This window comes from Eretmochelys imbricata, chromosome 8, assembly GCF_965152235.1.
Source record: "Eretmochelys imbricata isolate rEreImb1 chromosome 8, rEreImb1.hap1, whole genome shotgun sequence".
Lineage (NCBI taxonomy): Eukaryota > Metazoa > Chordata > Testudines > Cheloniidae > Eretmochelys > Eretmochelys imbricata.
Genome location: NC_135579.1, coordinates 78,051,212 through 78,078,059, shown reverse-complemented (window position 1 = coordinate 78,078,059; position 26,848 = coordinate 78,051,212). Strand labels below are relative to the sequence as shown.

The 26,848-nt window shown below is 41.7% G+C and overlaps 1 protein-coding gene across 1 annotated transcript in view; it reads left to right on the top strand.

Moving 5' to 3' along the window:
- The window catches only part of HS2ST1 (heparan sulfate 2-O-sulfotransferase 1), a 148,554-nt gene that overhangs the window by 106,699 nt on the left and 15,007 nt on the right, over nucleotides 1–26,848 (top strand). The window contains exons 2-4 of the mRNA XM_077824446.1: nucleotides 4,868–5,106; nucleotides 14,147–14,232; nucleotides 17,725–17,863. Of these exons, the coding sequence (XP_077680572.1) occupies nucleotides 4,868–5,106; nucleotides 14,147–14,232; nucleotides 17,725–17,863 (464 nt within the window). The remainder of the gene's footprint in view (nucleotides 1–4,867; nucleotides 5,107–14,146; nucleotides 14,233–17,724; nucleotides 17,864–26,848) is intronic.

Sequence of the window (26,848 nt, the reverse complement as noted above, 5' to 3'; positions counted from 1 at the left end):
CATGTGCGGAAGGGATTATTAACTGCCTGCTGCAACCTCCATCTTCACCTTGATGAAACGTGAACTGTTGCCACACCACTTTCCACAAGAGTTGAGGGGTTTGTCAGTGAGGTGATGAGGGGCAAAGAGGGAGAAGATAAGAGGGGATATGAAAGAGAACAAGAGGGAAGCAACCAGGAGTCAAGCAATCTTGGTTATTTGTCACAGGTTTGAATGCTGAGTAGTATGCCCTCAGCCTGATGTACACACAGTTTTTATACTAGTATTACTAATTTGGTTAGGAGTGTGATTTTTTTTTTTCTTTTTTAACTGAAATAGTTATACCAGCACAACACTTGCCATGGATGCATTATACTAGTATAAGCACTTCTATATTGGCACTGTTGCGTCAGTACTAGAGGAGCTGCCCCGCTTTAATTGTGCTGGTAAAGTTAAGTGGTACAAGTTCTTTGGCTAGACAAGACCATAGGAATGTTAAACCTGGTCTTTCCCAGTTTTACGGGAAGACTTCTTTGGTGTTACGAAGCATTTTGTTGTGAGTTCCAACTTCTTAATTGAATGTGCCAGGATTTTGAGTTCTTAACAAAGACATTATTTATCTAATATGTTAACAAAAAGAGTTGTCAACAGCTCAGCCACAGATCCTTCCACTGCCTTGTGTCATTGTGATGTTGTCATTTCACTGGTTCTCCAGACATATTCTTCCCAGGCAGTCTATTTCACAAATTGACATCACACAGGGAACATGCCAGCTTTCTGGAGTTTTAACTTAATGATATTCAAGATGTGCTAATGATCCACATCATTCCACAACTAGGTGAAGTTGCAATTTTTAAAAAAATTAATCTTGGTTTCCTTTCATCTGCTATTTGCTGAATTAAGTGACAGGTTTCAGAGTAGCAGCCGTGTTAGTCTGTATTCGCAAAAAGAAAAGGAGTACTTTTGTACAATAATATTTGTTAGTCTCTAAGGTGCCACAAGTACTCCTTTTCTTTTTGTGAATTAAGTGACTTACTCTGGGAAAAAACATAAAATTCTTCTTTTCCTTCTAGATCTGCCTACTTTTCAGGCAAATGGGTAAGACTAGGCTTTCAATTGAGAAATACGTGAATCGTTCACAGGAAATTTCACACCCATTTGGGCTGCTAGAGGAAACCTTGTCTGTCAGTGGTGACTGTGGTGCCAGCACTGCTTGGTTCAAGACTGTGTGCACAGCAGGAAGAGATGCATACATTTGTACTTCTTTCTTCTTGGTGTTATTATTGTGGTAACGCCCAATGGCCCCATTCAGGAGTGGGGCTTTGTATTAGGAGTTGAACAGGTACATAGGAAGAGATGGTACTGCCTGAAAAGTTTTGCAGTCTAAAACAAGACTTGGGAAATGAGTGTAACAAACAGTAGGAGAGAAGTTGTAGGAGTGTACAGTAACTCCTCACTGAACGTTCCTGAAAATGCGACTTTAAGCAAAACAATATTAAGCAAATCCAATTTCCCCATAAGAATTAATGTAAATGGGGGGCGGGGGCAGGTTAGGTTCCAGGGAAAAAATTTTTTTGCCAGACAAAAGACACACTATATATATAAAAAACTTATACTGTGTGTGTGTATACACATACACACACAAAGTATAAGTTTTAAACAAACAATTTAATACTGTACACAGCTGCTGCCAGGAAGCTCCCTCCATCTTGAGCCCTGTTGTGTGTCCCCCTGCTATATGGAGATGGGGTAAGCAGGGTGCAGGAGCAAGGGGGAGGGGGACACCCTGACATTAGCCCCCCTTTTCTCTTCCCCCCCCCGCCCCCCCCCCCCCAGCAAGTAGGATGCTTGGGGAGCGCTCCAAGGCAGAGGGCAGGAGCAGCACATGGCAGTGTGGGGAAGGACAGCTCAACTGTAGGATTGATAGCCTGCTGGGGCGGCTGCTGCACAGGGAACTTAGGGGAGCGGGGAGCTGATAGGGAGGCTGCCGGTCCACCCTGGTTCCAAGCCCCCCTCCAGCTAGCTGCAACAAACTGTGCTTCCTGCATGCAGTGGACACAGCAGGCAGCTGCCAACCGACATTAAAAGGGAGCATTGCACAACTTTAAACGAGCATGTTCCTAATTGATCAGCAATGTAACAATGAAACAACGTTAACTGGGACGACTTTAAGTGAGGAGTTACTGTAGCTGAGGGCAGTGATAATATGTGGTTTCATAGACTACTTGTATGCACAGCTTGATAGTTCTAAATTGTTGGGTTTTTTTTAATATTTCACATTTAAACTGTGGTGTAGTGGTAGGGTGAAGGAGAACAGTATGAGGGGGTGAGTTAGGAGCACAAGAAGAGGAAGAAAAGTGAAGACCAAAGGTGATGGAAGAGGAGATAAGGAATGGGAGAAAAGAGAGGAGGATGCAGCTCTACCTTCATTACAATCTCATATGTGGCAGTCCTGTCACACCTACCTGCATTGCAGGTAAAATCTTGTGTATATATGAGAGTGGGGAGCGAGAAACTTTCCCTGAACTCCATTTGGCCTAGAGGGAAAGTGTATTGGGTTTAGAGCCAGGAGAGAACATTAGGTTCTTGTCTCATTGGTTCATAACCCTTACTACATATCAAAGCTTCATATACGTAAGCTAAAAGGTAACCAAGCTAAAATAAGGTAACCGAGAGGTTGCCCATGGTCACTTCAAGCAGACCTGGAATTATAACTCAGGTCTCTAATATGACAAAGCAAACTCACCCATTCTGTCACACTGACTTTCAGAATGAATGTGCCAAATCTGTATATGTTGCTATGCGGTCTATAACCACTGCTCTAAATACTAGACCACACTGCCCTTGAGCCAGGAAGAGAAGCCAGGATCATAACTAACATTCCCCTGTTGTCTCACATAGCTGTGCCTCGTTGAGTGTGTGTCATAACCTCCTTCTAGAACAGTGGTCCCCAAACTGTGGGGCACACCCTCCTGGGGTGTGCGTGTAGGAACTTTCAGCAGGGGACCAGGCCAGCCCCTACAGGGGGCAGGAAGGGAACACCACCCAGCCCCAGCCACAGCTCCTGATCTCAGGCCCCCAGTCCCTGGCTGCAGCTCCGGCCCCACTCCTGGCCTCAGCCCCACCCCTGGCTTTGACCGTGGCCCTGCTCCTGGCCCCACCTCTGACAATGGCTTTCAGGGGCATGGACAGATTCCACTACTGGTAAGGGGCGGCATGACAGAAAAAGTTTGGGGACTACTGCTCTAGGAAGTACTCCATATAAAGGACAGCAGCTTATTTTTACTAACAATTGCTCCTTAGTTCAAATAGAAAAGGTTTGTCCTGTAAACCTCTGGATCCTGAGGTCAAACCTTGTTGTTGACCCATGTAGAAAAAAGGTACACCATTAAGGACAGTATCAAAATGCATAATTCTAAAAAAATGCTTGGACATTAAATTGTAAATAGTGGTGGGTGCTCTACTTAGCCAGAATAGAACAAAGCTTTTGAATTTTGTCTGGGTCAGCACAAAGTATGTTTGGCATACTGTAGAGCCATAACGATCTGCTTCTCATTTTCCAAGTAGCTTTATATTTGAAAAGGAGACCAATTGCCCAGAGCGTTGTCCTTTCTGTAAAAGGAATTTTTATTTTTATTTGTAGCTTACCCACCTCTCCAAAACGTGTCTTGTTCAGGGTTTGCTTTTCTCTTTTTTTTCCTTCCTTGTGTTTGATCTACCCGTATATACTCGTTCATTAGCCCATTCGTTTATAAGCTGATCCCCCAAGATGGATAGGTAAAAATAATAAAAACTGTATGACCCTTTCATAAGCCAATCTTATATTTCAGAGGTTGGCAAACTTTGGCTCCTAGCCCATCAGGGTAAGCCGCTGGCGGTTGGGACATTTTGTTTACCTGGAGAGTCTGGAGGCATGGAGCCCCTCAGCTCCCTGTGGCCGCGGTTCACTGTTCCCAGCCAATGGGAGCTGTGGGAAGTGGTGAACTGCGGCCACAGGGAGCTGAGGGGCTCCATGCCTGCAGACACTCCAGGTAAACAAAACGACAATATTTTAGATATTCTATTCAATGATTTCATTGAGTTTAAAGTCATCAAATTTTGGTGTAGACCTGTTTATAACCCGACCCCCGCTCTTTGATGCATCCCTTTTTTTACCAAAAATATTCAGCTTATGAATGAGTATATATGATAGTTTTGTATTCAGCGCAATAATTTTGCCCGCCCCTTAATGTAAATCATTTCATAAGCTTCTCCTGTTTCTTTTCTTATCAAATTTGAGTCTAATACATCTAATTAGATTCTTATAAAGCCATATGTTGTAGTATTTACACATGGGGAGTGGTGTTAATGGGAATAAGAACAATAGTAGTTTTATTTAAACTCCAGTGCCTCTTCACCATTAATTGACTAAACCATCTATGTTCAGTGACTTTTGTTTTTTAAAATACATATTTTGTACTTTGATATTTGAACTAATTATTCCTTTTACCTAGTATTTCTTAGTACTGGGTATTTTATAGGATTTCTGGGGGGACTTGTGAGAAGGGTTACCATTTTGATACAGCATCAGAGAGAACTTTTTAAAGAAAAGAGTGTAGCTTCTTTTAATGCTTACATAAGTTAAAGGAAAGAATATTCCTCACTGTTTATCAGTTTCCAGACAACATATTCGGTCTCCAAGCATAATTTAGTTTAATCTATAAAAATGCATTGAGCAGGAAAGGAAAATTTTAAATCCAGATGTTAAAAAAACTAACAATTAGTAGTTGTTTACTTTATAGATGGTTTTTAACCTTTTTTGTCATTTTAATGCTAAGGACTGAGTTTCAAGATCGCACTATCTACTTCATTATCACTAAAAGCTTAGTTTTTCTGTTACTCTTTACAGAAAGAGCTATTGCAAGACATGAAGTCAGAGAAATAGAACAACGTCATACAATAGATGGTCCCCGACAAGATGCAACTCTGGATGAAGATGATGATGTGGTGATCATTTACAACAGAGTACCTAAAACTGCAAGCACATCCTTCACAAATATTGCCTATGACCTTTGTGCAAAGAACAAATATCATGTTCTGCATATTAATACAACCAAAAATAATCCTGTTATGTCACTGCAAGATCAGGTAAGTTACATTTATGGAGATGATGGTATGGGTTTTTAGCCACTTGAGCATTTTTAATATATTAGGTATTTTATTGTGTGTTCAGCACTATTCAGGAAGAACCATTTTGAGTGTGTACATACATCCACAGAGAATAGTAATTTGCTATTGTAACTGGAGGAACAGATGGAATTGGGTGCCATTATAATGTAGCTTTATTAAATAAGTTTATAATTATAATGACATTTTCTGTGTATATGGAGAAAGTTAATATTGTTTCTTTATGTAACAAGATTAATTTACCACACTACTTGGCATGATAGAAGTCTCTGCTTGAAGGTCTAAGACTAGAATAAAAAGGGATACAGTGGGTCAGGACTGACCTGCATTGGCATAGCAATGTGTAATGCTTGTCTAGTATATAGTTTACTCACTTTATGCTTGGCTGTACATAGTGCTTCCAGTTCACTACTTTCATGTGAATCAAAGTTAACTCTCCAAAATATATTTTAAATGAGAAGACTAAAAAAGCTCATTCAGCTAGGTGAGTTATAAATTACTAGAGAGGAAATAACATAATACAATGAACATCTCAAGTTCAATTGTATTAGGAAGTGTTTGGTATTATGTAATGTTCAGCAAGTTTTGAGTCCACTTCTGTGTCCCTGAATATTTCTTAGTTCTTTTTTAAACCCTATTCTTTAAAAATTCAGCACTACATAATGTTGCTCTGCTTGCGGTGTTTAGCTTAACAGAAAAGCATTACTTGCAAAATAGGTTGTGCACAATTGTGGATCTAATTTCCAATGCAGTTACTGTTAGTAAATTCACAAATGAGGTAATTGCATATGCAAGTGACCAATTAGATGCATAATGTCCTATTAAAGTATACAGTTGTCCAATTTGCACATGAAATCATGTGCCTGAATTAGTCTCACAAATGCACATTCCTGACTTTGAAAATCAGATCCCAAATCTCTATTAGTCTATTTTTTCTGTAATGTAAGTGAACATGGATCAACTAAATATAGCATTAGCGGTAATACTATAACTGCTTGTGGCGTATTGTCAAGATCAAGATTCTGGCTGGTTGTTTCACCTCAATAGCCTTTAGTTATAGGTAAAATAAAGTAAGAATAATCATTGGCAGGGGATAATGAGCTGTTTTCTTAACAAGTAATTGAACTGTGTGTGTCTGTCTCTGAGAGAGAGAACCTGCAATTGAACTGTGTGTGTCTGTCTCTGAGAGAGAGAACCTGCAATTGAAGATTGGTTTTATTTCAGAATTTTTGATAATTTTAATTCAGAAAGCAGTGTTTCAATGGACAATATGAATCAGTGACTTAAAGAAATTGAAGTGGTTTTCGTACCAAGGCTTCTGGTACAAGGCGAACTGTGTAGTAAGTATTTGATAATAGTCCTTTTTTTTTTTCTTTTTTTTTAAATAAGCAAAAACTCTGGAAAGGATGTAACGCCTTTAAGCTTCAGGGCATAAGTCAACCTCTTTGGGCTTAACTCTACCATATGGCTATTCCTAGCACAAACTAAAAGGTACCTAGTTCACATTAATGTAGTCCTCTTCAAACAGGTCTATGTTAATACAAGCTAGATACCTTTTAATTCACACTAGCAGCATCCCCACGAGGGAGCTGGACTATTTTGGTGTGCACTGCAGTTCACACCCCAGGAGCCCAAACTATGAGGTTGTGTAGACAAGCCCTAACTTTTTGTGGTGATGAAACTTTCCTTGATGACAGGTTAAGCCATTGCTGCCTATGTAGGATTTCTACCTCTTGATCCTGAACACGGTACCAAACTAGATGGATCACTGGTCTGCTTCAATGTAGCAATCTGTGTTCCTAAATTTAGAGTGGTCAGTTAGCATGATTTCCTCAAGTCCTTCCCAGACCTGGGGAATCTCAGGTTTTCTGTCCAGCCCATGTTGCCTCTCCTGCAAATTTCTGGATTTTTTGGCAGCCAGTCAAGGGCTAGTTTCTGTAACTCCATTCCTGTTAGAACCAGCCAGTAAGGCTGCTACATGGTCATCTGTTCCACCAGTACTCCAATAAGCAACTCAGATGGAGATGCATGGGAGGAAATTATCTCCAGAACAAGGAATTCAAAAATAGCCAACAGGAAAAATACAGCCAGAGAAAGAGAGGTGTATAACAGCAAGGCAGTGGGAAGAAGCAGCAATGCAACAGCAAAATGCTTAGCCCTGCCTATTGGGAGAAAAGGACCATAGCAGTGGAGTAGCTGCTGCTGTTGACAAGAGGAGCATGGAGCCAGGGAAGTAAGGGGCCTCAGATTAAGGAAACTATATTTCTCAAAGTGGATATTTTCCACTAACTTAGTGCTCTGGATAAGTTCAGCATGAAACACTTAACAAATGTCATTATCATTCACCTTGAGCAAAAGGACAGTTTTGACAGTTTCTTTAGAATTTTCTCTTCACCCCATACTGCACTCATTCTATTGGACTGTTTGTTCCTGGTGAACACAGAACTAATTCTACTCCGTATAGCAATATGTCTTGAACAAATATTTAGATGTTATAAACAAAACCAACATCATAATGAAAAGCTGAAATGTTTCAGGTCTCAAAAGAAGTTCCTGGGACACAAAGTCTTAGGAAAAAACTAGATATATGGTCAGTACTGCAGGGAGGAAGAAGGATGGATTTTGGGGACAAGGAGAGGTGATTGGGGGCGAATTGTGTAGTAGGACACCAGTTTTGTGCTGTATGCACTTTTCTTTAGTGTAAATATTCCTGGCTTATTTTGCTGAGTTGATATAGGACCTTCTGGCACCTCCTTTTTGATCACTGGAAGCATTTTAAGCTTCCAGTTACCTAGAAAACTGAACTTCTTCATTCATTCCTATTTTCCTTGCAGTACTTCTTAGCTCCTCTGATTACATTTGATCCAGTTTTCAATTCAGTGAAGCTCAGCTGAGCTAACACCTATTAGGAGCTCTGAAATAGCCTTTCAGTTATTTTCTAAAAATGCCTGAAACACAATTTCATAAAAGTCATTCACACTTACCTGTATTTTCCAAAATAACCTCAAAGATCTTACTTAGTTTGGACACAAACTTTAATCACTCACTCTCATGTGAGCCCCAGTAGCTACAAGGCCCTTAAAATAAAATAAAACAAATGAGCAAACAAAAGCCAACCCATGCTCAACAGGAGAGAGAGAGAGAATTGCAAGAAATAGTCATCAGTGATCCAGTGAGGGAAAAAAAAAAAATCATTTACCCCAGCATGGGTATGGTTGTCATAAAACTTCAGAAGTTCTTTGCATCTGGCTTAAAATGTGGACTTGTACTACAGTTGTCACAGCTGCTGTATAGCAGCTCACTTACCCTCTCTTGGCTTGTGCTGGACTGAGTATTGTCTGTTGAAAGATGAGCTAAGACAAGTCCTGGCTAAATCAGCTAAGCAGGCCTCTGATATACATGATGACTGTATACTATCATTGATATTACCTTCTTAGCCATAGGTTTTGCCTGGACCAGCATGAAACAAAGAATAAGTTAATGGTTCTTCTTCGAGTAGTGCCCCTATGGGTGCTCCACTCTAAGTGTGTCTGTATTTCTGCGCTGCTGATCAGAGAACTTTGATAGCAGTGTCCACTGGGCCCGCACATGCACTGTGTCTCCTCGTGCTGTTTCACGAGGCTAGCCAGTGTGTGTGGGCTAGCCATCCTCAGTTGTTTCTCACCCACCCCTTGTTAGAGATCGAGCCTTTTCTTTAGCTTTTAGAAACCCTTTAGCCTTCTTTTGACTTTTATTTGGCAAAATTTTTATTTATTTATTTATTTAAAGAAAGAAAGAAAAAAGAAAAGATTTTGTTCTTGTTTGACCCCTCGTGGGTGGAAGGAGACCCCCCGAGAAGGGTATGCCCAGCTCTCTAGGCTTCAAGAAGTGTCGCACTTGCAGCGAAGCAATCCCGGTGCACTCCAAATGCATTTGCTGCCTTGGCAAAGGCCACATCTAACAAAAGTGTTCCCTCTTCCAGCAGCTCCGACTGAGATTCCCGCAAGGACAGAGAACTCTGCCAGAAAATCATCTGTATGGAGGCAGCCCCTAGCCCTCTGGCGGGTGAGAGTCTTCCCCATAACCTTCAACTTTGAAGGACAGTGGGTCAAAGAAACAGTCTGGGGACTCCTCCCATAAGTCAAAAACTCAAGTCCCGTCAATAACCCCAAGGGATAGCCAAAAGTGATCACCATCTCTGTTGGTGTCTGGTACTGTTGACAAGCCCATGGATCCTTTGGGCATCGGCATTGAATCTTCGGTACAGAGAGACAAGGGCAAATGCCCTAAGATGTTCATGGAATGCAAGCTGTCATCTGTACCACCAGCAGCAGCAGCCCATCTGCCATTGGAAAGATGAGTACGGGTGAGGTCCTCATCTCTCCCAGCACCACTACTGATGCTGGGATGCTCAGTACCCGCAAAATTTCATCAGGCCGGTGACCTGGCTATGTAGGAAGCTCCTGACTCTCTGCCCCTCAGTATTGAGATCATTGCACTGCGCCATGGCCAAGCAAAGGGTATTTCTGCACAATCATGCCATGCCTCTCCGATGTCAAGTGAGGGATTCGACAGTGAGCTAGCCAGGGTTTCTCTCTTCCTCCCAAGCTTTATATGGGACCTGATATGAACAGGGTCTGGGAATGAATCACCAGATGTCACTGCCACCATCTTGGTTTGGTCACCCGTGGGCATCTCCACCAGGCCATATGCCCCCTCAGTGACCATACTGGGACCCCTGGGCAGCGCACCGCCAACCTGTCTCGAGGGCACCGAGCACTGCCCAAGAGCTTCCCAGGCATCTGGAGGAGTGAGAGGTGGACACAGAGGAGGTCGCACTCAAGCCCATATCCTCTTCTTCACTGGACGAAGCAGTCATGGTGTCTCCGCCATCCATGGCGGATGACTTTCACTTTTCAAGCTGGCGAAGATAGCAGTGGACATCCTCCACATTGGAAGAGGTTAAAGGTATGTACCACTAGCTTATCGATATCTTCCATGCCTCATCTACCTCCAAAATCACCCTTCCAATGAACGAGGCCGCCCTAGACCTAGCTAAGATGATGTGGCAAATCCCAGCTTCAGTGGCCCCGACATGCAAGCGGGCAGACAAAAAAAAATTATGTCCCTGCAAAGAAATCAGAGTTCCTATTTACTCACCTATTGCCCAGTTCCATTGTGGTGGATGCTGTGAACTCTAATGGCCCACAACACTGCTTTAGGACAGCGCCCTATGACAGAGATTGGAAGCGTCTTGACCTTCCTCCCCCGCTGCTGCTCCTCACTGTAGCCTCACTGGGGGTGGGGAATGGGGCTGCCCCTTGCCCAGTGTGGGGCAGGAGCAGTGACTGCAGGCCGGGGGGGGAGGGTGGGGGCTGTGCTGGTGGAGGGTCCCACTGGAAAAAGGAAGGGTCCGAGGCAGAAGGGCAGGGTCGGGGCAGGGCAGGCTGGATCGGGGGCACTAGGATCCTGTGGCGGCAGTTCATGCTGTGAGCCAGAAGAGCGGAGTCAGCATGGAGCTGCAGGGGAGAGGCAGGGATGCTCTGGGACCCGGGGGAGGTGCACGGGGGCAGCAAGTGGGGGCCGGGGGACACTCAGGAGAGGTGCAGAGGGGCCGCAGGCAGGGCCAGAGGAGAGACCGGGCCCCAAACATTGGTGGAGCTGGGTCCTCGGGCCCTGAATATTGCTGGAGCCCGGGCACCAGAGGCCCATGTAGCTCGCCGCCCCAGCATGGAACCAGTACCTACAAGGCAAGGGGTTCTACTCTTGTTACTTTCTAATTTGCATCAGGAAAAGATTTCAGAGCTCTCAAAAAGTTCGTCAAAGCTCAAAAGTTCAAGATGGTCACCCTGTTGACGATCATTCCATCACAGGAACAGGGAGGCTGGTTTTTGGCCCTCAATCTGCAAGATGCCTACTTTCACATCTCAGTACTACTGGCTCACAGATGTTTCACATCAGTTTCACTCCTCCCCTTCGGATTTCCATCGGCACCCAGAGTATTTTCCAAATTTCGCTCAGTGGTGGCCACCTATCTACGATCTCCAGGGATAATGATCTACCCTTACCTGTGTGATTGCCTCCTCAGAACCCGGTCGCTTCAGGAGCCTAATCGAGCCAATGAAGACACAATATGCTTGTTCACAGAGCTGGGCCTGCAGATCAATTCCCAAAAGTTGACCCCCACACCAGGGCAATGCCTAGAATTCATGCGGGCCGACCTAGATGAGCTATAGGCCAAAGCCTTCCTATATCAGGCCAGATTTCTGTCCTTGGTGTCGCTTATAGACACGGCTCAATGCAGCCCTCAAGTGCCAGCGAGAATCTGCCTTCAGCTCCTGGGGCATATGGCAGCTGGCACAGCAGTGATTCCACATGCCAGACTTCACATGCGGTGCCTACAGCTGTGGTTCAGCTCGGTTTACAGACTGAACAGGGACAATCTGGATAAAGCTCTGTCATTGCCCACCAGGGTCAAGAACTCCATGGACTGGTGGAAGAACCGGCCAATGCATGCAAAGGGATCCCCTTCTTACAGGTGCCACCTTCGTAACTCCTTACCACTGACACATCCCTCATAGGATGAGGCATGCATTTAAAAGATATTACGACAGAAGGCAAATGGTCACCTGCAGAGAAATCCCTGCATATCATCTCCTTGGGTTGAGAGCTGTGAGGAACACCTGTGCCAGTTTCCTTCCACTGATAACAGGATCACATATAAACATCCTGACAGACAACATAGCCTACATGTATTCTATCAACCGCCAGGGAGGAGCCAGATCACACCCTCTCTATGCACAGAGTCAGTGAAACTGTGGAACTGGTGTATCTTGAGTTAGCCAGGTTCTAAATAATATAGGGTTTTATAGATAGGAATCAAAACTTTGAATTGCATCCTGAAACAGATGGGAAGCCAGTGCAGTTTGCTTTGCAACATTATAATAACATCATGCGGTCCTCAACCAGACTTGATGAAAGTTAACTTCAAGGCTAGCATTAAGCAGAGCACATTATTTCAATCCGTTTAGGAGATGCCATACATAAGCTCTGCATCAAAGGAGGAAAAGCTGCATATGACAAAGTAGCATGAGCCACTTCCACATGGGAATTTTAAGAGCCAGTGGTTCAAAGGAACCTCAAGACAATGGACAACTGATCTCATCCATTCCAAGAAATAACATATCCGCCTTACAGAATCTTCACTGGCTTTGTTTCATTTCTGAATTCAGCACATGTTCTTCAGTGGCTCATTATCCTGTTCAGATTATTATCTAAGGTTATCTGTAGACACCAGACTTTTCTTTCCTGAATCTTTGTCTCTCCTCAGTACCTCTGCATCTGTCTGCCTCACTGACACACTGGAGAGAGGAGTCACCAGGCCTAGTGAGAAGTGGTTGGCCTTAGGAGGGGATTTGCAAGCAATTCTCTTCTCCCTGTGCTTCTCAATTTTACTGATTTTGAAACTTGGTTAAGTAACGGGTCTTCACCGTTCCGTTGCACATCTATAAATGCTTAATGTACAATATTTTGCAGTCTCCCTACTTTATTTGTATTTGTATATATGTACTCCGTGTATCTGTGAAGTGTTCTGTGATACTTTTTACATTTACACTGCTACAAAAAATGAGTTCTGTTTAACAGAGAACAGCTGCACTGAGAATTTTGCAGTTGATATTTCTGTGGTTTAGCTGTATAGGCCATCACTCTGTCTGAGTTTAGTACAGGGCAAATTCCTGGTGCTTTAGTTAATATCCAAGTGTGATTCTTAACTATTTCCTTTAATTATGTGAGTGATCTACCCTCTGCTTTTCAGCTTCAGAAATGGCATATCACTACCCTACAGCTAGTGAGATTCAAATTTATCAACTTTTCTTTATTAACCAATGCACCAGCTATTAAATAATTTTCATAGTTTTATTGTTCTGGGTGTTAAGACTATTTTCATCTAATAAAACGAAGCTACCAGCATTTGGCTGTCTTACTTTATCTTAAATTGATCATACTTTGCAATTTTGACCGTGTATCTTATTTTCTACTGCATAATCATCTTCCAAATGTGAGGTCTGTTTCTATCCATTGTGGAGTTTTGCCAGGGTCTACTTAGATCTTGATCAGCTCTTGTCTAAGGGCTAGTTCATGCCTTGGTATTATCTAAGAACATAAGAATGGCCATACTGGGTCAGACCTAAGGTCCACCTAGCCCAGTAACCTGTCTTCCAACAGTGACCAATGCCAGGCACCCCAGAGGGAATGAACAGAACAGGTAATCATCAAGTTATCCATCCCCTATTGCCCATTCCCAGTTTCTGTCAAACAGAGGCTAGGGATACCATTCCTGTTTAGATTTAGATTGTTGTGTTGAGCTTTTGGGCTTAAATTAATTTTTCCTAGTTATAAGCTCCAGAGAAGAATGAAGATGTACCTTAAACTAAACATAGTGCTGAAATGCAGTCTGGCTGATGGTCCATCCAAAAATTAAAATTTTGCTCCTTTTGAGCAAATGGTCCACCTGGTTCGATGCCTTCATGTCCCTGTAAAATAGATCCAATAAAAAACCAGAGTTTTACCTAACACATTTGAAGAAAAAATCATTCCCTTCTTGTGGAAAATCTGTTGGAATCTGTATACAGATTGATGGATTTGGTCCCTGTTGCTCACTGCTGAGGGCACTCTATATTGCCGTCAAACTATGTTTAAGGCTAACAAAAAATACTAATTAAAATGTTGTTTGTATTGGTCATATTTCTGACTTTGCTTTATTTGCCTTTCTGATTGCTATATTCTACTTCATATTTTTTTAACTTTAAATTGTGGCCCTCTACAGTGAGTCAATTGCCATGTGCTTCTAAATAAAGTATCCTTTTCAGTTAGTCATATGTCTTTTGGTAATATTCATGGTGATAGATTTTTATCATAATGCATTGTTCGGTTTTACTTATTGAATGGAACATATTATTGTAGGCTGAGCATCAGCCATTCCAAATGGTATTGGAATATTGACTGTTTTCTACTTTTGTAGGTGCGATTTGTGAAGAATGTAACTTCCTGGAAGGAAATGAAACCAGGATTTTATCATGGACATATATCTTACTTGGATTTTGCAAAGTAAGTTACCTCATGATTTGTTTCATCTGCAGTGGTTAATACTATTTATATTCTTAAAACTACACAGTAGATAAAATATTTCCTTCCGAAACGTGATAATTTTGCCAGTTTTCAGTTGTGGAGTCCAGTAGTTCAAGTAGATTATGTTGATCCATCTTAAATATTACTGCCCTCTAGTGTTCAGAATCTGTCAACTGTTTTTAAAAAAAAATGCAAACATTGAGTGTCCTTCAAATGAGCAATATTCCCTTTAGATTTTTAATACAACTTTGACCTGTTTATTGTATGATAAAAAAGAATTAACTCCTCATTTAGGCCTGACTCCACAAGTTAGCAATATTATTCCTTGGCTGAGCAACAGGAGTGCCTTTGCCTGAGAATTTCAGCTTGCTCTTCTGGATACTGAGAGTATCATCCTGGTGATATGCTTCACAGGCTGAGTTGTTTAGACGCAGTCTGTTCCCAAACACAGCGCATCTAATAAGTAACACCACATAACTGGTGTTCAGTGAGGTTACTTTGAAGTGTGTGGCTCTTCACGTTCACCATGCATTTTAAACTTTTTACAATTTAGTTTTTAACATGCCACAGTTAATAACATAGCAGTACATTAAAGCAGTCACTTTTGTGCTATACATGCTACTTTTTAAAAAAATACATAGGAAATACACTGAATGATGTTCCCCTTTGTAGGGCTTAATCCTTCTCCCACTGAAGTCAATAATAAAACTCCTATTGACTTCATTGGTGCAAGATCATGCCCATATTCCCCATCACTTGTGTTCCTCCTCCTTTCCACTCAGACAATTAACCTCAGAGGATAAAGATCTTTTGGTTTGTAGCCTTTAAAGCCCTCTCTAGAAGTAATTTTTAATTATAACTTTTTATTTTAAAAAAAAAAGTAAAAATAAAATGGGGGAGCATCATAAACTCCCAATTTAGCTCATCTCTAATAGAAAGTCCTAAAAGCCACTGCAGCAGCTGAAAATTACCAGTGGCAGCAGCTGAAATTTCAAGATTGCTGAAAGAAACAGAAGGAGAGAAACCTAAACTTAAAAAAAAAAAAATGAAATAAAATGAAGAAACTCTGTGCTTCACATTGCATCAACCTCCCCTCCCACCTTTTTTTAAAAGTTAAAATACTATATTAATAGACTTTCTGAATTGAACCCTTAATGGAATAACAGCCTTGTGAACAGCTAGGTGAATATTATTCTTTACATTACTCAAGGCATAAAGCTGAAAACATCTTACAGGTACTGGAACTTTTCAGATTAAAATAATTATTGTACCTGTAGAAAGGCATCGAAGCAATTTCACAGATTTCATTCATGTTCATATTTCCTTCCAGGGCTGTGTTATCCTTGTGTTTGCTGATTGTTGCCCTTTTACCTAAATGACTAATTTTTTCCCACAACAGTTTCCTTTCTCTTATTTTTGGTTTTCATTATTAAAATCATATATTGAGTGCTATGGTTGCTCTTGGCTTTTGAGCTATACTTTTAAAGAAACTCTGAGTATGTTCTGCATTCTTGTAATTGTCAAGTGTAAACTATTTCAGAAAATATTAAGGCTGTGTATTAAATGCCAAATGAGACTTGGATGCACTAAAATATTTCAGAAACACCTCTTACATTATGCTGAAACCAAAAACATTGCAGCAGTAGGGGCCAATCCAAGACTATTGGTGTTGAGGGAGTGGTGCCATAACCCCACTGACTATTACTAATAGTAATAACAAAAATCCTTTGATTCTCTGTTTTTTGTTTTTATCCTATTTTCATTCTGATGCCACTTTCAGTCATCCATAATAATAGTTGATCTCCATTATGATGCTGTTTTCTTTTCGTTGAATAGATGGGAAAATAGCTTCCTTTGACACAGGACAATACTGTTTCATTATTATTATTTTATTACTTATTATTTGTATTGTGCCATGAATATTTACAGAGTGCCACGAGACACCAATCAGGATTGAGACCTATAATGCTAGGTGATGTACAAATATATGTCATGACACAATCCAGGCTCCAAGGAGCTTTGCATTAGTTGGACAGCATGGTCATTATAAGACCAAATGTTCAGGCCTCTGTCCAGTCTGCCCCCAAAATAATAATCTTTTCAGTTGTTTTTATTTCCTCGTTTACTACTACTAACCTTTTGCCCTTCTGTTATCTCTCCTCTTCACTCTTTCAACCCAAGACCTAATAGTTTTCCCCTACCAACAGCAGTAAGTTTAGTTTATAACTTTTTTCAAATGGCTTTACCCCAATTGTACTGCATCTTGAGTTGTGCTTTGCTAAAGTTTCTCTGGTTTAGCTAGTATGGTCACATGATTCTCTGTCAATACAAAATTCTAGCAGTTATAGCTGAACATAAATGTATTCGAACATTTTAAAGATTCTAGTTTCACTTGAGGATGTCATGCTTGCTCATGATATTATTGGATGCACCTCCTGGGGTCTCTGAAATGTTTAAATGGTCTTTATGTTCTTTTCTTTTTGCTTAGTTCATCATGATCTTTTACCTAAACTATGGCTGACAAGTCTCAAAAGGAGAAGAAAAATAAGGAAAATTTCCCCTAAATATAGACCAATTGGGGTGGAAATAATATAAAACTATTTTTGATCACTTGTCTGGTCATTTGAGTTAGCACCTTGTTATTTTTTACGAGGCTTCCAGTTTGTACTATGCTAAATCAAAATTTCCTTAGGTAGCACAGTGGCCTTAAAAATCTTGAAAAGTCACTGACTGTAATAGAAAATGAAGTTTCTGCTAGTATCAGACACCCACATTTTATAATCATAGCCAAATGACAGTCCCTGAGCACCTCCCCTTCCTTGTAGTCTCCATCTCTGTCCTTGGAGTCATGCCAGGAATACCACTTACTTCACTAGTGCATAGCACAGTTAGAAAGGCAACAACAACAGGAAGCAGAAAAGGAAGACCGAACCTTCTGAGGGCTTCTGTGGTATGAATATTTTGTTACTAGACTGAGGGAAGGAATTTCTAAGGTCAGGTTACTTATATTAAAACTTTCTGCACCTGGTATGGAAGCAGATGGGGATGTAATTATTGACATTTCAATATTGTTTTAGCTCAAAGACTAGGGTTGGATTATATTAAAAACAAACAAAAAATTATACAAACACACAGAATTGACTTACCTGGTGTGTGGCTTGGTTTTTTGAGTTTGTCTTGTTCCTGTAATCAAGAATCTATTGTGTTAACATCTCTGGAACCCTCCATCACAAGGTAGAGAGTATCTCTGTTTTCAATACTTTTTTCATCTGTCCTTTTTCAGACAGCACTCTTCTATTCTTTCGAACAATAATATAGAGCCCTAATGTGAAATGTTGACTTCCTGGCACTAAAGATTAAAATTTCCTGTCTGTAATATGTATATATGTTCACATTTACATAATGTCAGTAAATATATTTTTGAGAAACTACAGGAAAAAAACATTGGTTTGACTTTATTTTCTATTTCAGATTTGGTATTAAAAAGAAACCAATTTACATTAATGTCATAAGAGATCCTATAGAACGACTAGTTTCTTATTATTACTTTTTGCGGTTTGGAGATGATTACAGACCAGGGCTACGAAGGCGAAAACAGGGGGATAAAAAGGTAACCTACGCTTTAGATTCTTCTTTCATGTCTTCTTCGTACTAAAATTGATCTGAAAACAGCTTTAAAATATGGTTTGGCTAAAGCCATATTTCCTTTAAAAAAAAAAAAAAATCCAAAATATTAGTGGATTTAAGGTTGAAATTACACCATTGAATTTGTGTGAAGTTTGAAAATCAGAGCTGTTCTTGGATCAACAGTGGCGATGCTGGTGATTTTGGTAGGTGGCATGCTCACTTTGTGTTGGTTTTGAACCAAGGTGTACAACTCCATATGCTGTAAGACCTTTGAAGAAGTATAAATCCAAAATTCTGACCTTTTGTGAGCAACTGTTGGTTTGAATGACTAATTCTGAAAAAAAAACATGAAAGAATTTTCTTGAAACTTTGCAAACAAATTAAGTTAGGGCTCAGAAGTCTGAAAAATCTCAGCCCAAATGTCATTGTTGTAAATATTCAAGGTTGCAAGCGTCAAATGAAAAGACTATTCTATTAGAGGTATCCACAAATCCATTCCTGCAAGAAGTTGAACTGAACCTGCACTCTATAAAGCTATCATGCTAAAAGAATATGTGCTTTGTCTTTCAGCAGCAGTCCTAGCTGTTGATTTTGAACACTTAATATTGTGATAGGACTTTAACATATGCAAGGTGCACTATTTGAAAATTGTTGTGTTCAAGCGATACATATTCTGCACTTTCCCACCCTTCTTTAGAGCTGACAGGGACTGACCCAACTTAGCATATTCAAACAGCAAAACCTCCCTTGCTCAAGCATTGTTACAGCTTCCTGTTAATTCCATAATTTATTTATCCCAGGATGCATTTATATATCTACTATAATATATATACTGTTGGAATGCCTCACTTTGGATCGTACTTGCATATAAGAAGCAAAGTAATGCAATATATTTGCTGAATGGATAGTTTTTAAAGAGATTGAATTTGACCCAAAATGTAAAGTTTTGTAAAAGTAAGCTTTTTACAAAACTTAAGAGCTGAAATTTTTCCGTTCTTTTTTTTCAATTTCAGTGGAAACACAGGATTTTTAACCAAAAAACTTTTTCTGCAATGTTTGCAATCTAAATAGTGCACCGTTATGGTAATACCTTGGAAAACTGAAAGTGAAACTGACTAAACAAAAGTCAAACCAAATAGATTATTTTCATTAAGCAAGCTGAGCCAAATGCAAAGAAACAATGACATAGTAAGTAAGTTTTTACTTTTTAAAATTAACATTTTTTTTGGTTTTTGGTTTTGGGGTTTTTTGGCAAGATCACTAATCTGGAAACTGCTGCTCCTCCTTGCTTCCTGAGTTAGAAGTAGCTCTGCCTCTGTTACTAAGGTTTTGGCTCCATCTGCTGCCCCTGCATCCCACCTCCCCTCACCAGACTCTACCATGTGAGTAGAGAGAGGATTCTCCAAATAAAGACATTTGTGTGTTAAGTGTGGGGTTTTTACCTGAAACCTTTCGAACATTCTGAACTTTATTTCAAGTTTGTTACCTTCAAACGTTGCAAAACCTTGATCGTAACAACATATGTGCTAAGTTTGAAGATAACTTGAAGTTTGCTTGTGTTTCTGAGTACAAGCAACTGTTTAGGTGCTTTTACTGTTAAGCATTTTTAACATTTAACCAACTCAAAATATGCCTAATTAATTTCCTGTAAGATTTCCTTAGGGAAAATCTTTTCTCGGTAAAAGAAAAAGCATGAAAACTTCAAGCAGAACAGTAACTGAAAATAAGGATTTAAAATGTGTCCTTTGTAGACTTGCTATAGTGGTGGTATGATGTATGATATCAGATTTTAAAAAAAAAAAAAAAAAAAAGGGGGGGGGGAGTATAGTTCTTGACTTTATAATCTACTCTCTGTTCCTTTGTGTATAGCTGCTTTTACTCCACTGATGGTTAAAAAGTACTAAATCATCACCTTATACAGATTGTGGGCACTAAATCCACCTCTGTGCGTTCTCTGCTATGATCTGTCTCAAAGTGATATAGGAAGACATTAGATCCAGGGTTTTCTTTATTTTCAGCCCCAAATAATGATTGGAAATGGTTTGAAAAAAAGTCATTTGGCAAATTAAATATTGAACTATTGTTATTTCACTGGACGTGTATCTGACAGAATTAAAACTAGCATTGTATAATAAAACTGTTCCACTTACAGTATACCTTTTTGTCTTCTATCAGACCCTGGTATGAAAGGAATACTTTGATTTCTTAAGGTTGCTTTTAAAAAATCACATTCAGTTAAGGCATTAAATCGGTTCAATTTTTTTATTTCCCTTGAGTTTGCAGTAAAAAAATTAATATTGACTGGATAGATTTGTCTGATTGCCAGAAGCTGAGAGTGGATGGCAGGATGGATCACTCAATGATTGCCTGTTTCGTTCATTCCCTCTGAAGCACCTGACATTAGCCACTGTCAGAAGACCGGGTACTGAGCTAGATGGACCCTTTGGTCTGACCCACTGTGGCCAGTCTTATATTCTTGCATAACACCATGAAGACTTTCATTTTTAAAACATTATTCAAGACCATCTAGAAAAATGTCCACTTTATACATGGATGTTTGGCTTTTCTTTTGGGTGATTGATTCAATTGAACTCAGATTAAACAAAGAGTATGCATATATTAGTGTAGCATATATTAGTTGGACATTGAAAGTAAAGGTCTAAGATAGACTTTGGGATAACAATAAATCTTCCTTACAACTGAAGATTCAAAGTTCATTGAAAACTCTTATCTAATGTTTTGTGGAGGTGTAAATTCTGTTAGCAGTGCAGACTCAGCACAGCCAAGAGTGAATGTGCTGAATTCTATTCTATTCTGTGTGTGGATTGTTTACTTCTAATTCCCTTATGCAAAACTACTGAAGGTAGTGTGGTTACACAGCGTCATTGGAGGCATAATTTGCCCGCAGAACTTTTCATTGGTGGAGATGTGTGAGATAGAGAACTAACTGTGATTCCAAGTCCAGGATAAGTGGACTGGACTGGAAGTTAATTAAAAAAACAAAAAATAAAAACCTAATTTTACGTGTAATTTGTAATCTGAACACATCTGGTGTGCATTTATTAAGAACCAATAAGCCAAAATCCCACAATGCCATTTCTATGGAATCTCTTTTCAGAATAGAATGCACTTTAAATAACTTCCTTCAGAGATTAGAGCTATTATCATTAGTTTCAATTTAAACCTTCCTAATGTGTTACTTAATAATTCTCTGTTCTTGTACTTCAGGCTCTTGTTTTCAATCTTTTATCATGTCACTTTTGCTAACATAAATGTATTTTGATTTTAGATATTACTGTTGTTGCCATACACATTTGAATTGTCCCGCAAGCACCCTATTCTACCCAGATAAAATTTTGTCACCAAGCTTTAATTTCTTCCACTATAATAATTCAGATTATAGTGCTTCCCATGCAACCTTTTCAAAGTTACTTAACAAGAGGATGACAATTTTACTTGCATCAGATATAAAATTCAGAACGATCAACAACTGACTAACCCAACCGGAGTATCCATCATCATAATAATTTACTATATCTTAGAATCCCATCTGAATTGTGTCATTGTACATATGATTTCAGATAAGTTCCAAAGAGCCGCTAATTTAAGCATTAACAATACTTCAGCATCTTCTGCATGTTTCTTTCAGTAAGACAGTTTAGCTGCTTATTTGATATGATTTTTCTTGATACAGTCCAAAACCAAAAACTTACATTTAGAAAACCAGTTAAGATTTCTAAGAGTTATGTTTTTCTCTCATTAATCACGTTACTTAAAAATTCTTAAGTAAATAAGCAACTAGTTAAGGTGGTTCTTTGAGTGATTGCTCATGTGTATTCCACAATAGGTGTGCGTGCTCGCCACGTGCACCGGTGCCGGAAGTTTTTCCCCTAGCAGTACCCGTAGGGGAAGCACCCCAGTGACCCCTGGAGTGGTGCCTCCATGGCACGGTATAAGGGGAGCTGCGTGCTCCCCCCACTCTCAGTTCCGTCTTGCTGCCGGTGAAGGTGCATCGGAACTGTGCTGCTCCAGCTTTGCTGCAGCTCATCCCCAGAACTCTTCGTTCGTTCAGTGCTAGTACCTGTAGTTAGTTAGCTGTTAGCTAGTTCATTTAGTTAGAGTACCTGGGCCGGGGCATGCCCTATGCCCCAGGTTTTAAGGCATGCGACACTTGCAGGCGATCTATGCCAAAGAGTGATCCACACAGAGACTGTCTATGCTGTTTGGGTGAGACCCATATCAGTGATGGTTGCAAAATTTGCAAGTCATTTAAACCTCGGACTAAGAGAGAAAGAGACTTTAGGCTCCGGGCCATTCTCATGGAGTCGGGGTTGACCCTGGCTCCGGCGCACTGCTCAGAATCAGCACTGCGGCATCAGTGCACGGCGACCCTCCCGGTGCCTTTGACTAGTTGACACCGCTCCCCATCTGTGGGGCATAAGAAAGCTAAGAAAGTGCCTTCTTCACAGTGGCACCGAGGTAAACCAGGGGCAGAGACTAGACCTCATTCCCTTCAGGCCTCTAGGCCTCCGACTCATGTTAAGCGGAGTAGCCCGGCCACGTCGGGCCAGGCCTCCCCAGATATCTGGATGCCGTCCTCGCCGGAGACCCTGCGGACGGCCAGAGACTTCATGACCATGCCGGGACTAGGAGCACTGCCGGTGTTGGCTCTCCGCTCCAGAAGCAAGCCACCGCTGAGTTCTCTACAGTTGCACCCGGCACAGCACTGGTCTTGGTCGCGGGAACATTCCCAATGCCGAACAGCCGGGGCCATCGGTGCCACAGCAGGTGCAGTGGCACCAGGCACAGTGGCTGGCACAGTGGTACCTGTGGGCACATGGCCTCCAACGCAGCCCCCTGGTGGCGTCCCGCTCAGTAGCCAGAGTCTCAGAGGCACCATCAGCCTCTCTCTCCAGGCCCCCGAGGAGAGGGTTGGTGGGACGTACGTCATTGGCACTGTTCCAGGAGACCGACCAGGTGGTGGACCTTCCAGTGCCGGCAGATACCCAGAGCACCGTACCGGCTTCTTCACCCTCCCCGGATGAGGCGATATCAGCCCCGCCCTCCTCTGTCCCGCAGGAGGACTTTAGGGCCCATCAAGAACTTTTCAAATGGGTGGCATTGAGCCTTCACCTCCAGGTAGAGGAACTGGAGGAGTCCTCGGACTCCTTGTTCAATGTACTGTCATCTTCGGCACTGGGCAGGGTGGATTTGCCCCTCCATGAGGGGGTGGCAAGGATTTCAAATGCCCTGTGGCAAACGCCAGCTTCCCTAGCCCCCATCTCGAAGAAGGCAGAACACAAGTACTTTGCACCCATCAAGGGGCACGAGTACCTCTACACCCACCCGATGCCCAACTCCCTGGTGGTCAAGACGGTCAACTACAGGGAGCGGCAGGGCCAACCAGCCCCCGCTCTGAAAAATCAAGACTCAAGAAGGCTGGACTCTTTTGGCAGAAAGGTTTATTCATCCTCGAGTTTCTAGTTGTGGATGGCAAACCACCAGGCTCTCCTGAGCAGTTATGAATTCAACTTGAAGTGGGGTTCACTGCCCAAAGTGAAGGACTCTCTCCAGGAGCTCAATAAGAAAGAGTTCAAGGCACTGGTGGAGGAGTTTGCAGCTGCTGCCGGGCGTCCCTGCAGGCGGCGTCAGATGCGGCGGACACGGCAGCTCGATCCAGGACCTCGGTGGTGTCCATGAGAAGGGCATTGTGGCTCTGGCTGTTCAGTGAGGTGCAGTTGGCCATGCAGGATCTCCCGTTTGAAGGCTCTGTTTGCGGAATAAACGGATACACAGCTGCATGGCATGAAGGACTCCCGCACGACCCTGCAGACCCCGGGTCTTTATGTTCTGGTTCCGGCCAAAACTAAGTTTAAGCCGCAGCAGGCCCCTGCTCTGGCTGCCCTGCCTAAGTACAAGGCTGCCTATAAAAAGTCGAGAGACTATAAGAGGCGCCCTCAGCGGGGAAAAGGCGGTTTTGTTGGGAAGCCGCGGGACACCCTGACAGTTCCCAAAGGGGATCCCCTCTCAATAAAGCTTCCCTTATGCAATTGGTTTTTTGCTTTCCTCCCGGAGCGGTCGCAACTAACCTCAGACCGTTGGGTCCTCAACACAGTCTCCCGGGGCTATACGCTGCAATTTGTTTCGCCCCTGCCCAGCCATCTCCCACCCCCGTTCCTTCTGGGGGATCCTTCGCACGAAGCCCTGCTAGACCAGGAGGTTGGGCGGCTCCTAGACCTGGGAGCAGTGGAAATGGTCCCTGGGGCGTTCAGAAGCAAGGGGTTCTATTCCCGCTATTTCCTTATCCCGAAGGCCAAAGGGGGACTCAGGCCCATCCTGGACCTGCGGGATCTGAACCAGTTTATGGTCAAACTCAAGTTCTGCATGGTCTCCCTGGCCTCTATCATCCCCTCCCTGGTCACTACAAAGTGACTTGTGCTGCAGGAGAAATCTTACCGGCTGATAAATTCCAACTCATATTTGACATTTGGCATATGTCTGCACAGGTCGGGAAATGTGCCCAGGACAGGTCAATGCTTGGATACGTTGATTGATGCTGTATAAATACTTAGAGTGGAAAGCTAGCACTCATGAAAGAGGAAAAAAGATCATCATTTTCCTCTGTTGTTTCAAGCATAAAGCTTTCTCTCTGGCAACTTTTAAGATACTAACCACCTCATTCTGAGCTGAGCAGATTCTTAAGTTGTTTTGTGACTCGGGTCCACTGAATGCATCCGATGAAGTGCAGGCAATTTGTTTGTTTGTCTCTAAGGTTCCCCAAGTACTCCTTTTCTTTTTGCGGATACAGGCTAACACGGCTGCTACTCTGAAACAGGTTAAAACATGTTTATCTTTCAGAAAAGCATCATTTCAGTGAGATGCCACATTGTTATCAGTGCTGAATTCTGAACACTTTAAAGTTCTTCACTAGTGAAAATGCGCAAATATATATTACTGAAGTATGGGCAGAGCTTTATTTAGAGATCCATGATTTTACCAAACTGCAGCAATTTCAAGCAATCTGCTTGTAAGTGTCTGCATCTTGGGTTGGATTCCTAACAACAGTTACAAGAGTGGTAGAGTCCTAAATCTTACTAGGTCTATAGTCAGTTAAAATTAAACAAATGCAAGTCTTATATTTTTTTTTTACTCTTTTCCCCAATTTATTTTCACTTGATACGTTTGAACTTATCAAAACAGTAACATTTTTAATTACACAGAACACAAGAAATATTGTAAAAAGCTGTCCTCATAAGCATAATAATATACTTCCACAGAATAAAAACAGTACTGTGCTCTAAACATGTATCCTATACCTGGCTTAGAGAAATCATAAATACTTGAGTTTCTGACTATTGTATGTGTAGCATGATTTTAATACTAACTTCCCTCCAATGTTAATAGAACTTTTATTGTAACTGACATTATAAGCTTGAAACACTGTGCTTCACTGCAGGTATCCATGTGTGTAGAATGATGTCATGGGTCTAGTTTTTTTCCTTCAAAGTGAAGTTGGATGCAGAAACTTACTTTCATGTCTACCCTTATTTGGAGCCATAGTATTTTAAGTTCTCCTTCGAGTGCTTGTTCACATCTATTCCAATTAGGTGTGCGCGCGTTGCGTGCACAGTCGTCAGAAATTTTTTCCCTTAGCAGCTCCCCTTGGGTCGGCTAGGGAGCCCCCTGGAGTGGCGTCTTCATGGCACTCAATATATGACCCTGCCAACTCAACTCCCTTCAGTTCCGTCTTACCATCTGTGGTGGCGTTGGAACTGCATTTCACTTGCTTGCAAGTGTTCCCTTAGCCTAGTTCCTAGTTCTACCCAGTTTCTTGTTTTAGTAGTTAGTGTATTATTGTTTGTAGTTAGTATAGAAATTGGTGCGTGGGATTGTTCCTATCCCCTCATCCCGCCTTGGACTTTGGGGCATGCCTCAAGCCCAAGGGTTTGTCTTGCAGTATATGCGAAAGCCTATGCCTAATAGCGATCCCCACAACTTGTGCTTGACTTGTCTAGGGAAGGCGCAGCAGTCTGAGCTCTGCAAGATTTGTAAGGCTTTCAAGCCTAGAACTAGAAAGGAACGTGACTTCCATTTAAAACAGTTACTGATGGAAGCTGCACTCCGTTCATTGGTCCATGAATCGGTGCCGAGGAAGGGCTCTGGTGCGAGAGACTGTCAGCACCGAAGATCCCCGGCACCACAGCAAGGAGCACACATTTACCACCCACTGTGCCATCACCCAGCATGCTAGAGATGACAATGCTCTCGGTAGAGTGTTGCTCCAGTCAGTGATTCCTTAACTCCGACCCCATGCCCGGGGGAGAGCTTGGGAGTCACCTGATTGGAATCAACGTGAACAAGCACTCGAAGAAAAGACGGTTACTCACCTTCTTGTAATTGTTCTTCGAGATGTGTTGTTCACGTCCATTCCAATATCCGCCCTCCTTCCCCTCTGTCGGAGTAGCCGGCAAGAAGGAACTGAAGAGAGGGTAGGGTCGGCAGGGTCATATATTGAGCACCATGAAGGCACCGCTCCAAGAGGCTTCCTGGCTGACCCAACAGGAGCTGCTAAGGGAAAAAGTTTCCGAGGACCGTGCATGCAGCATGCGGACACCTGATTGGAATGGACATGAACAACACATCTCGAAGAACAACAGTTACAAGAAGGTAAGTTACCGTCTTTTACAGACTCAGATTTGAAAAGAGATACCAGTAATTTGTTGGTATGGTAAAATAGTGGTAGACTATTGATCCTATCATTTATAAAAACAAAATATTCACTGTATAATACAGTTATGATCCAGTCCACACTCCATTTTGCAGTAATATTATTTCAGCATTTGGGACCATTGTTATGACCTTTGTAATAAGGAAAAACTTATTAACTAAAACTAATATTAACAATATATAGTCTTGCTGGTTCTGACAGAATCCACTTTTCTGCAGAGGATACAAGCAGGACTTAAAG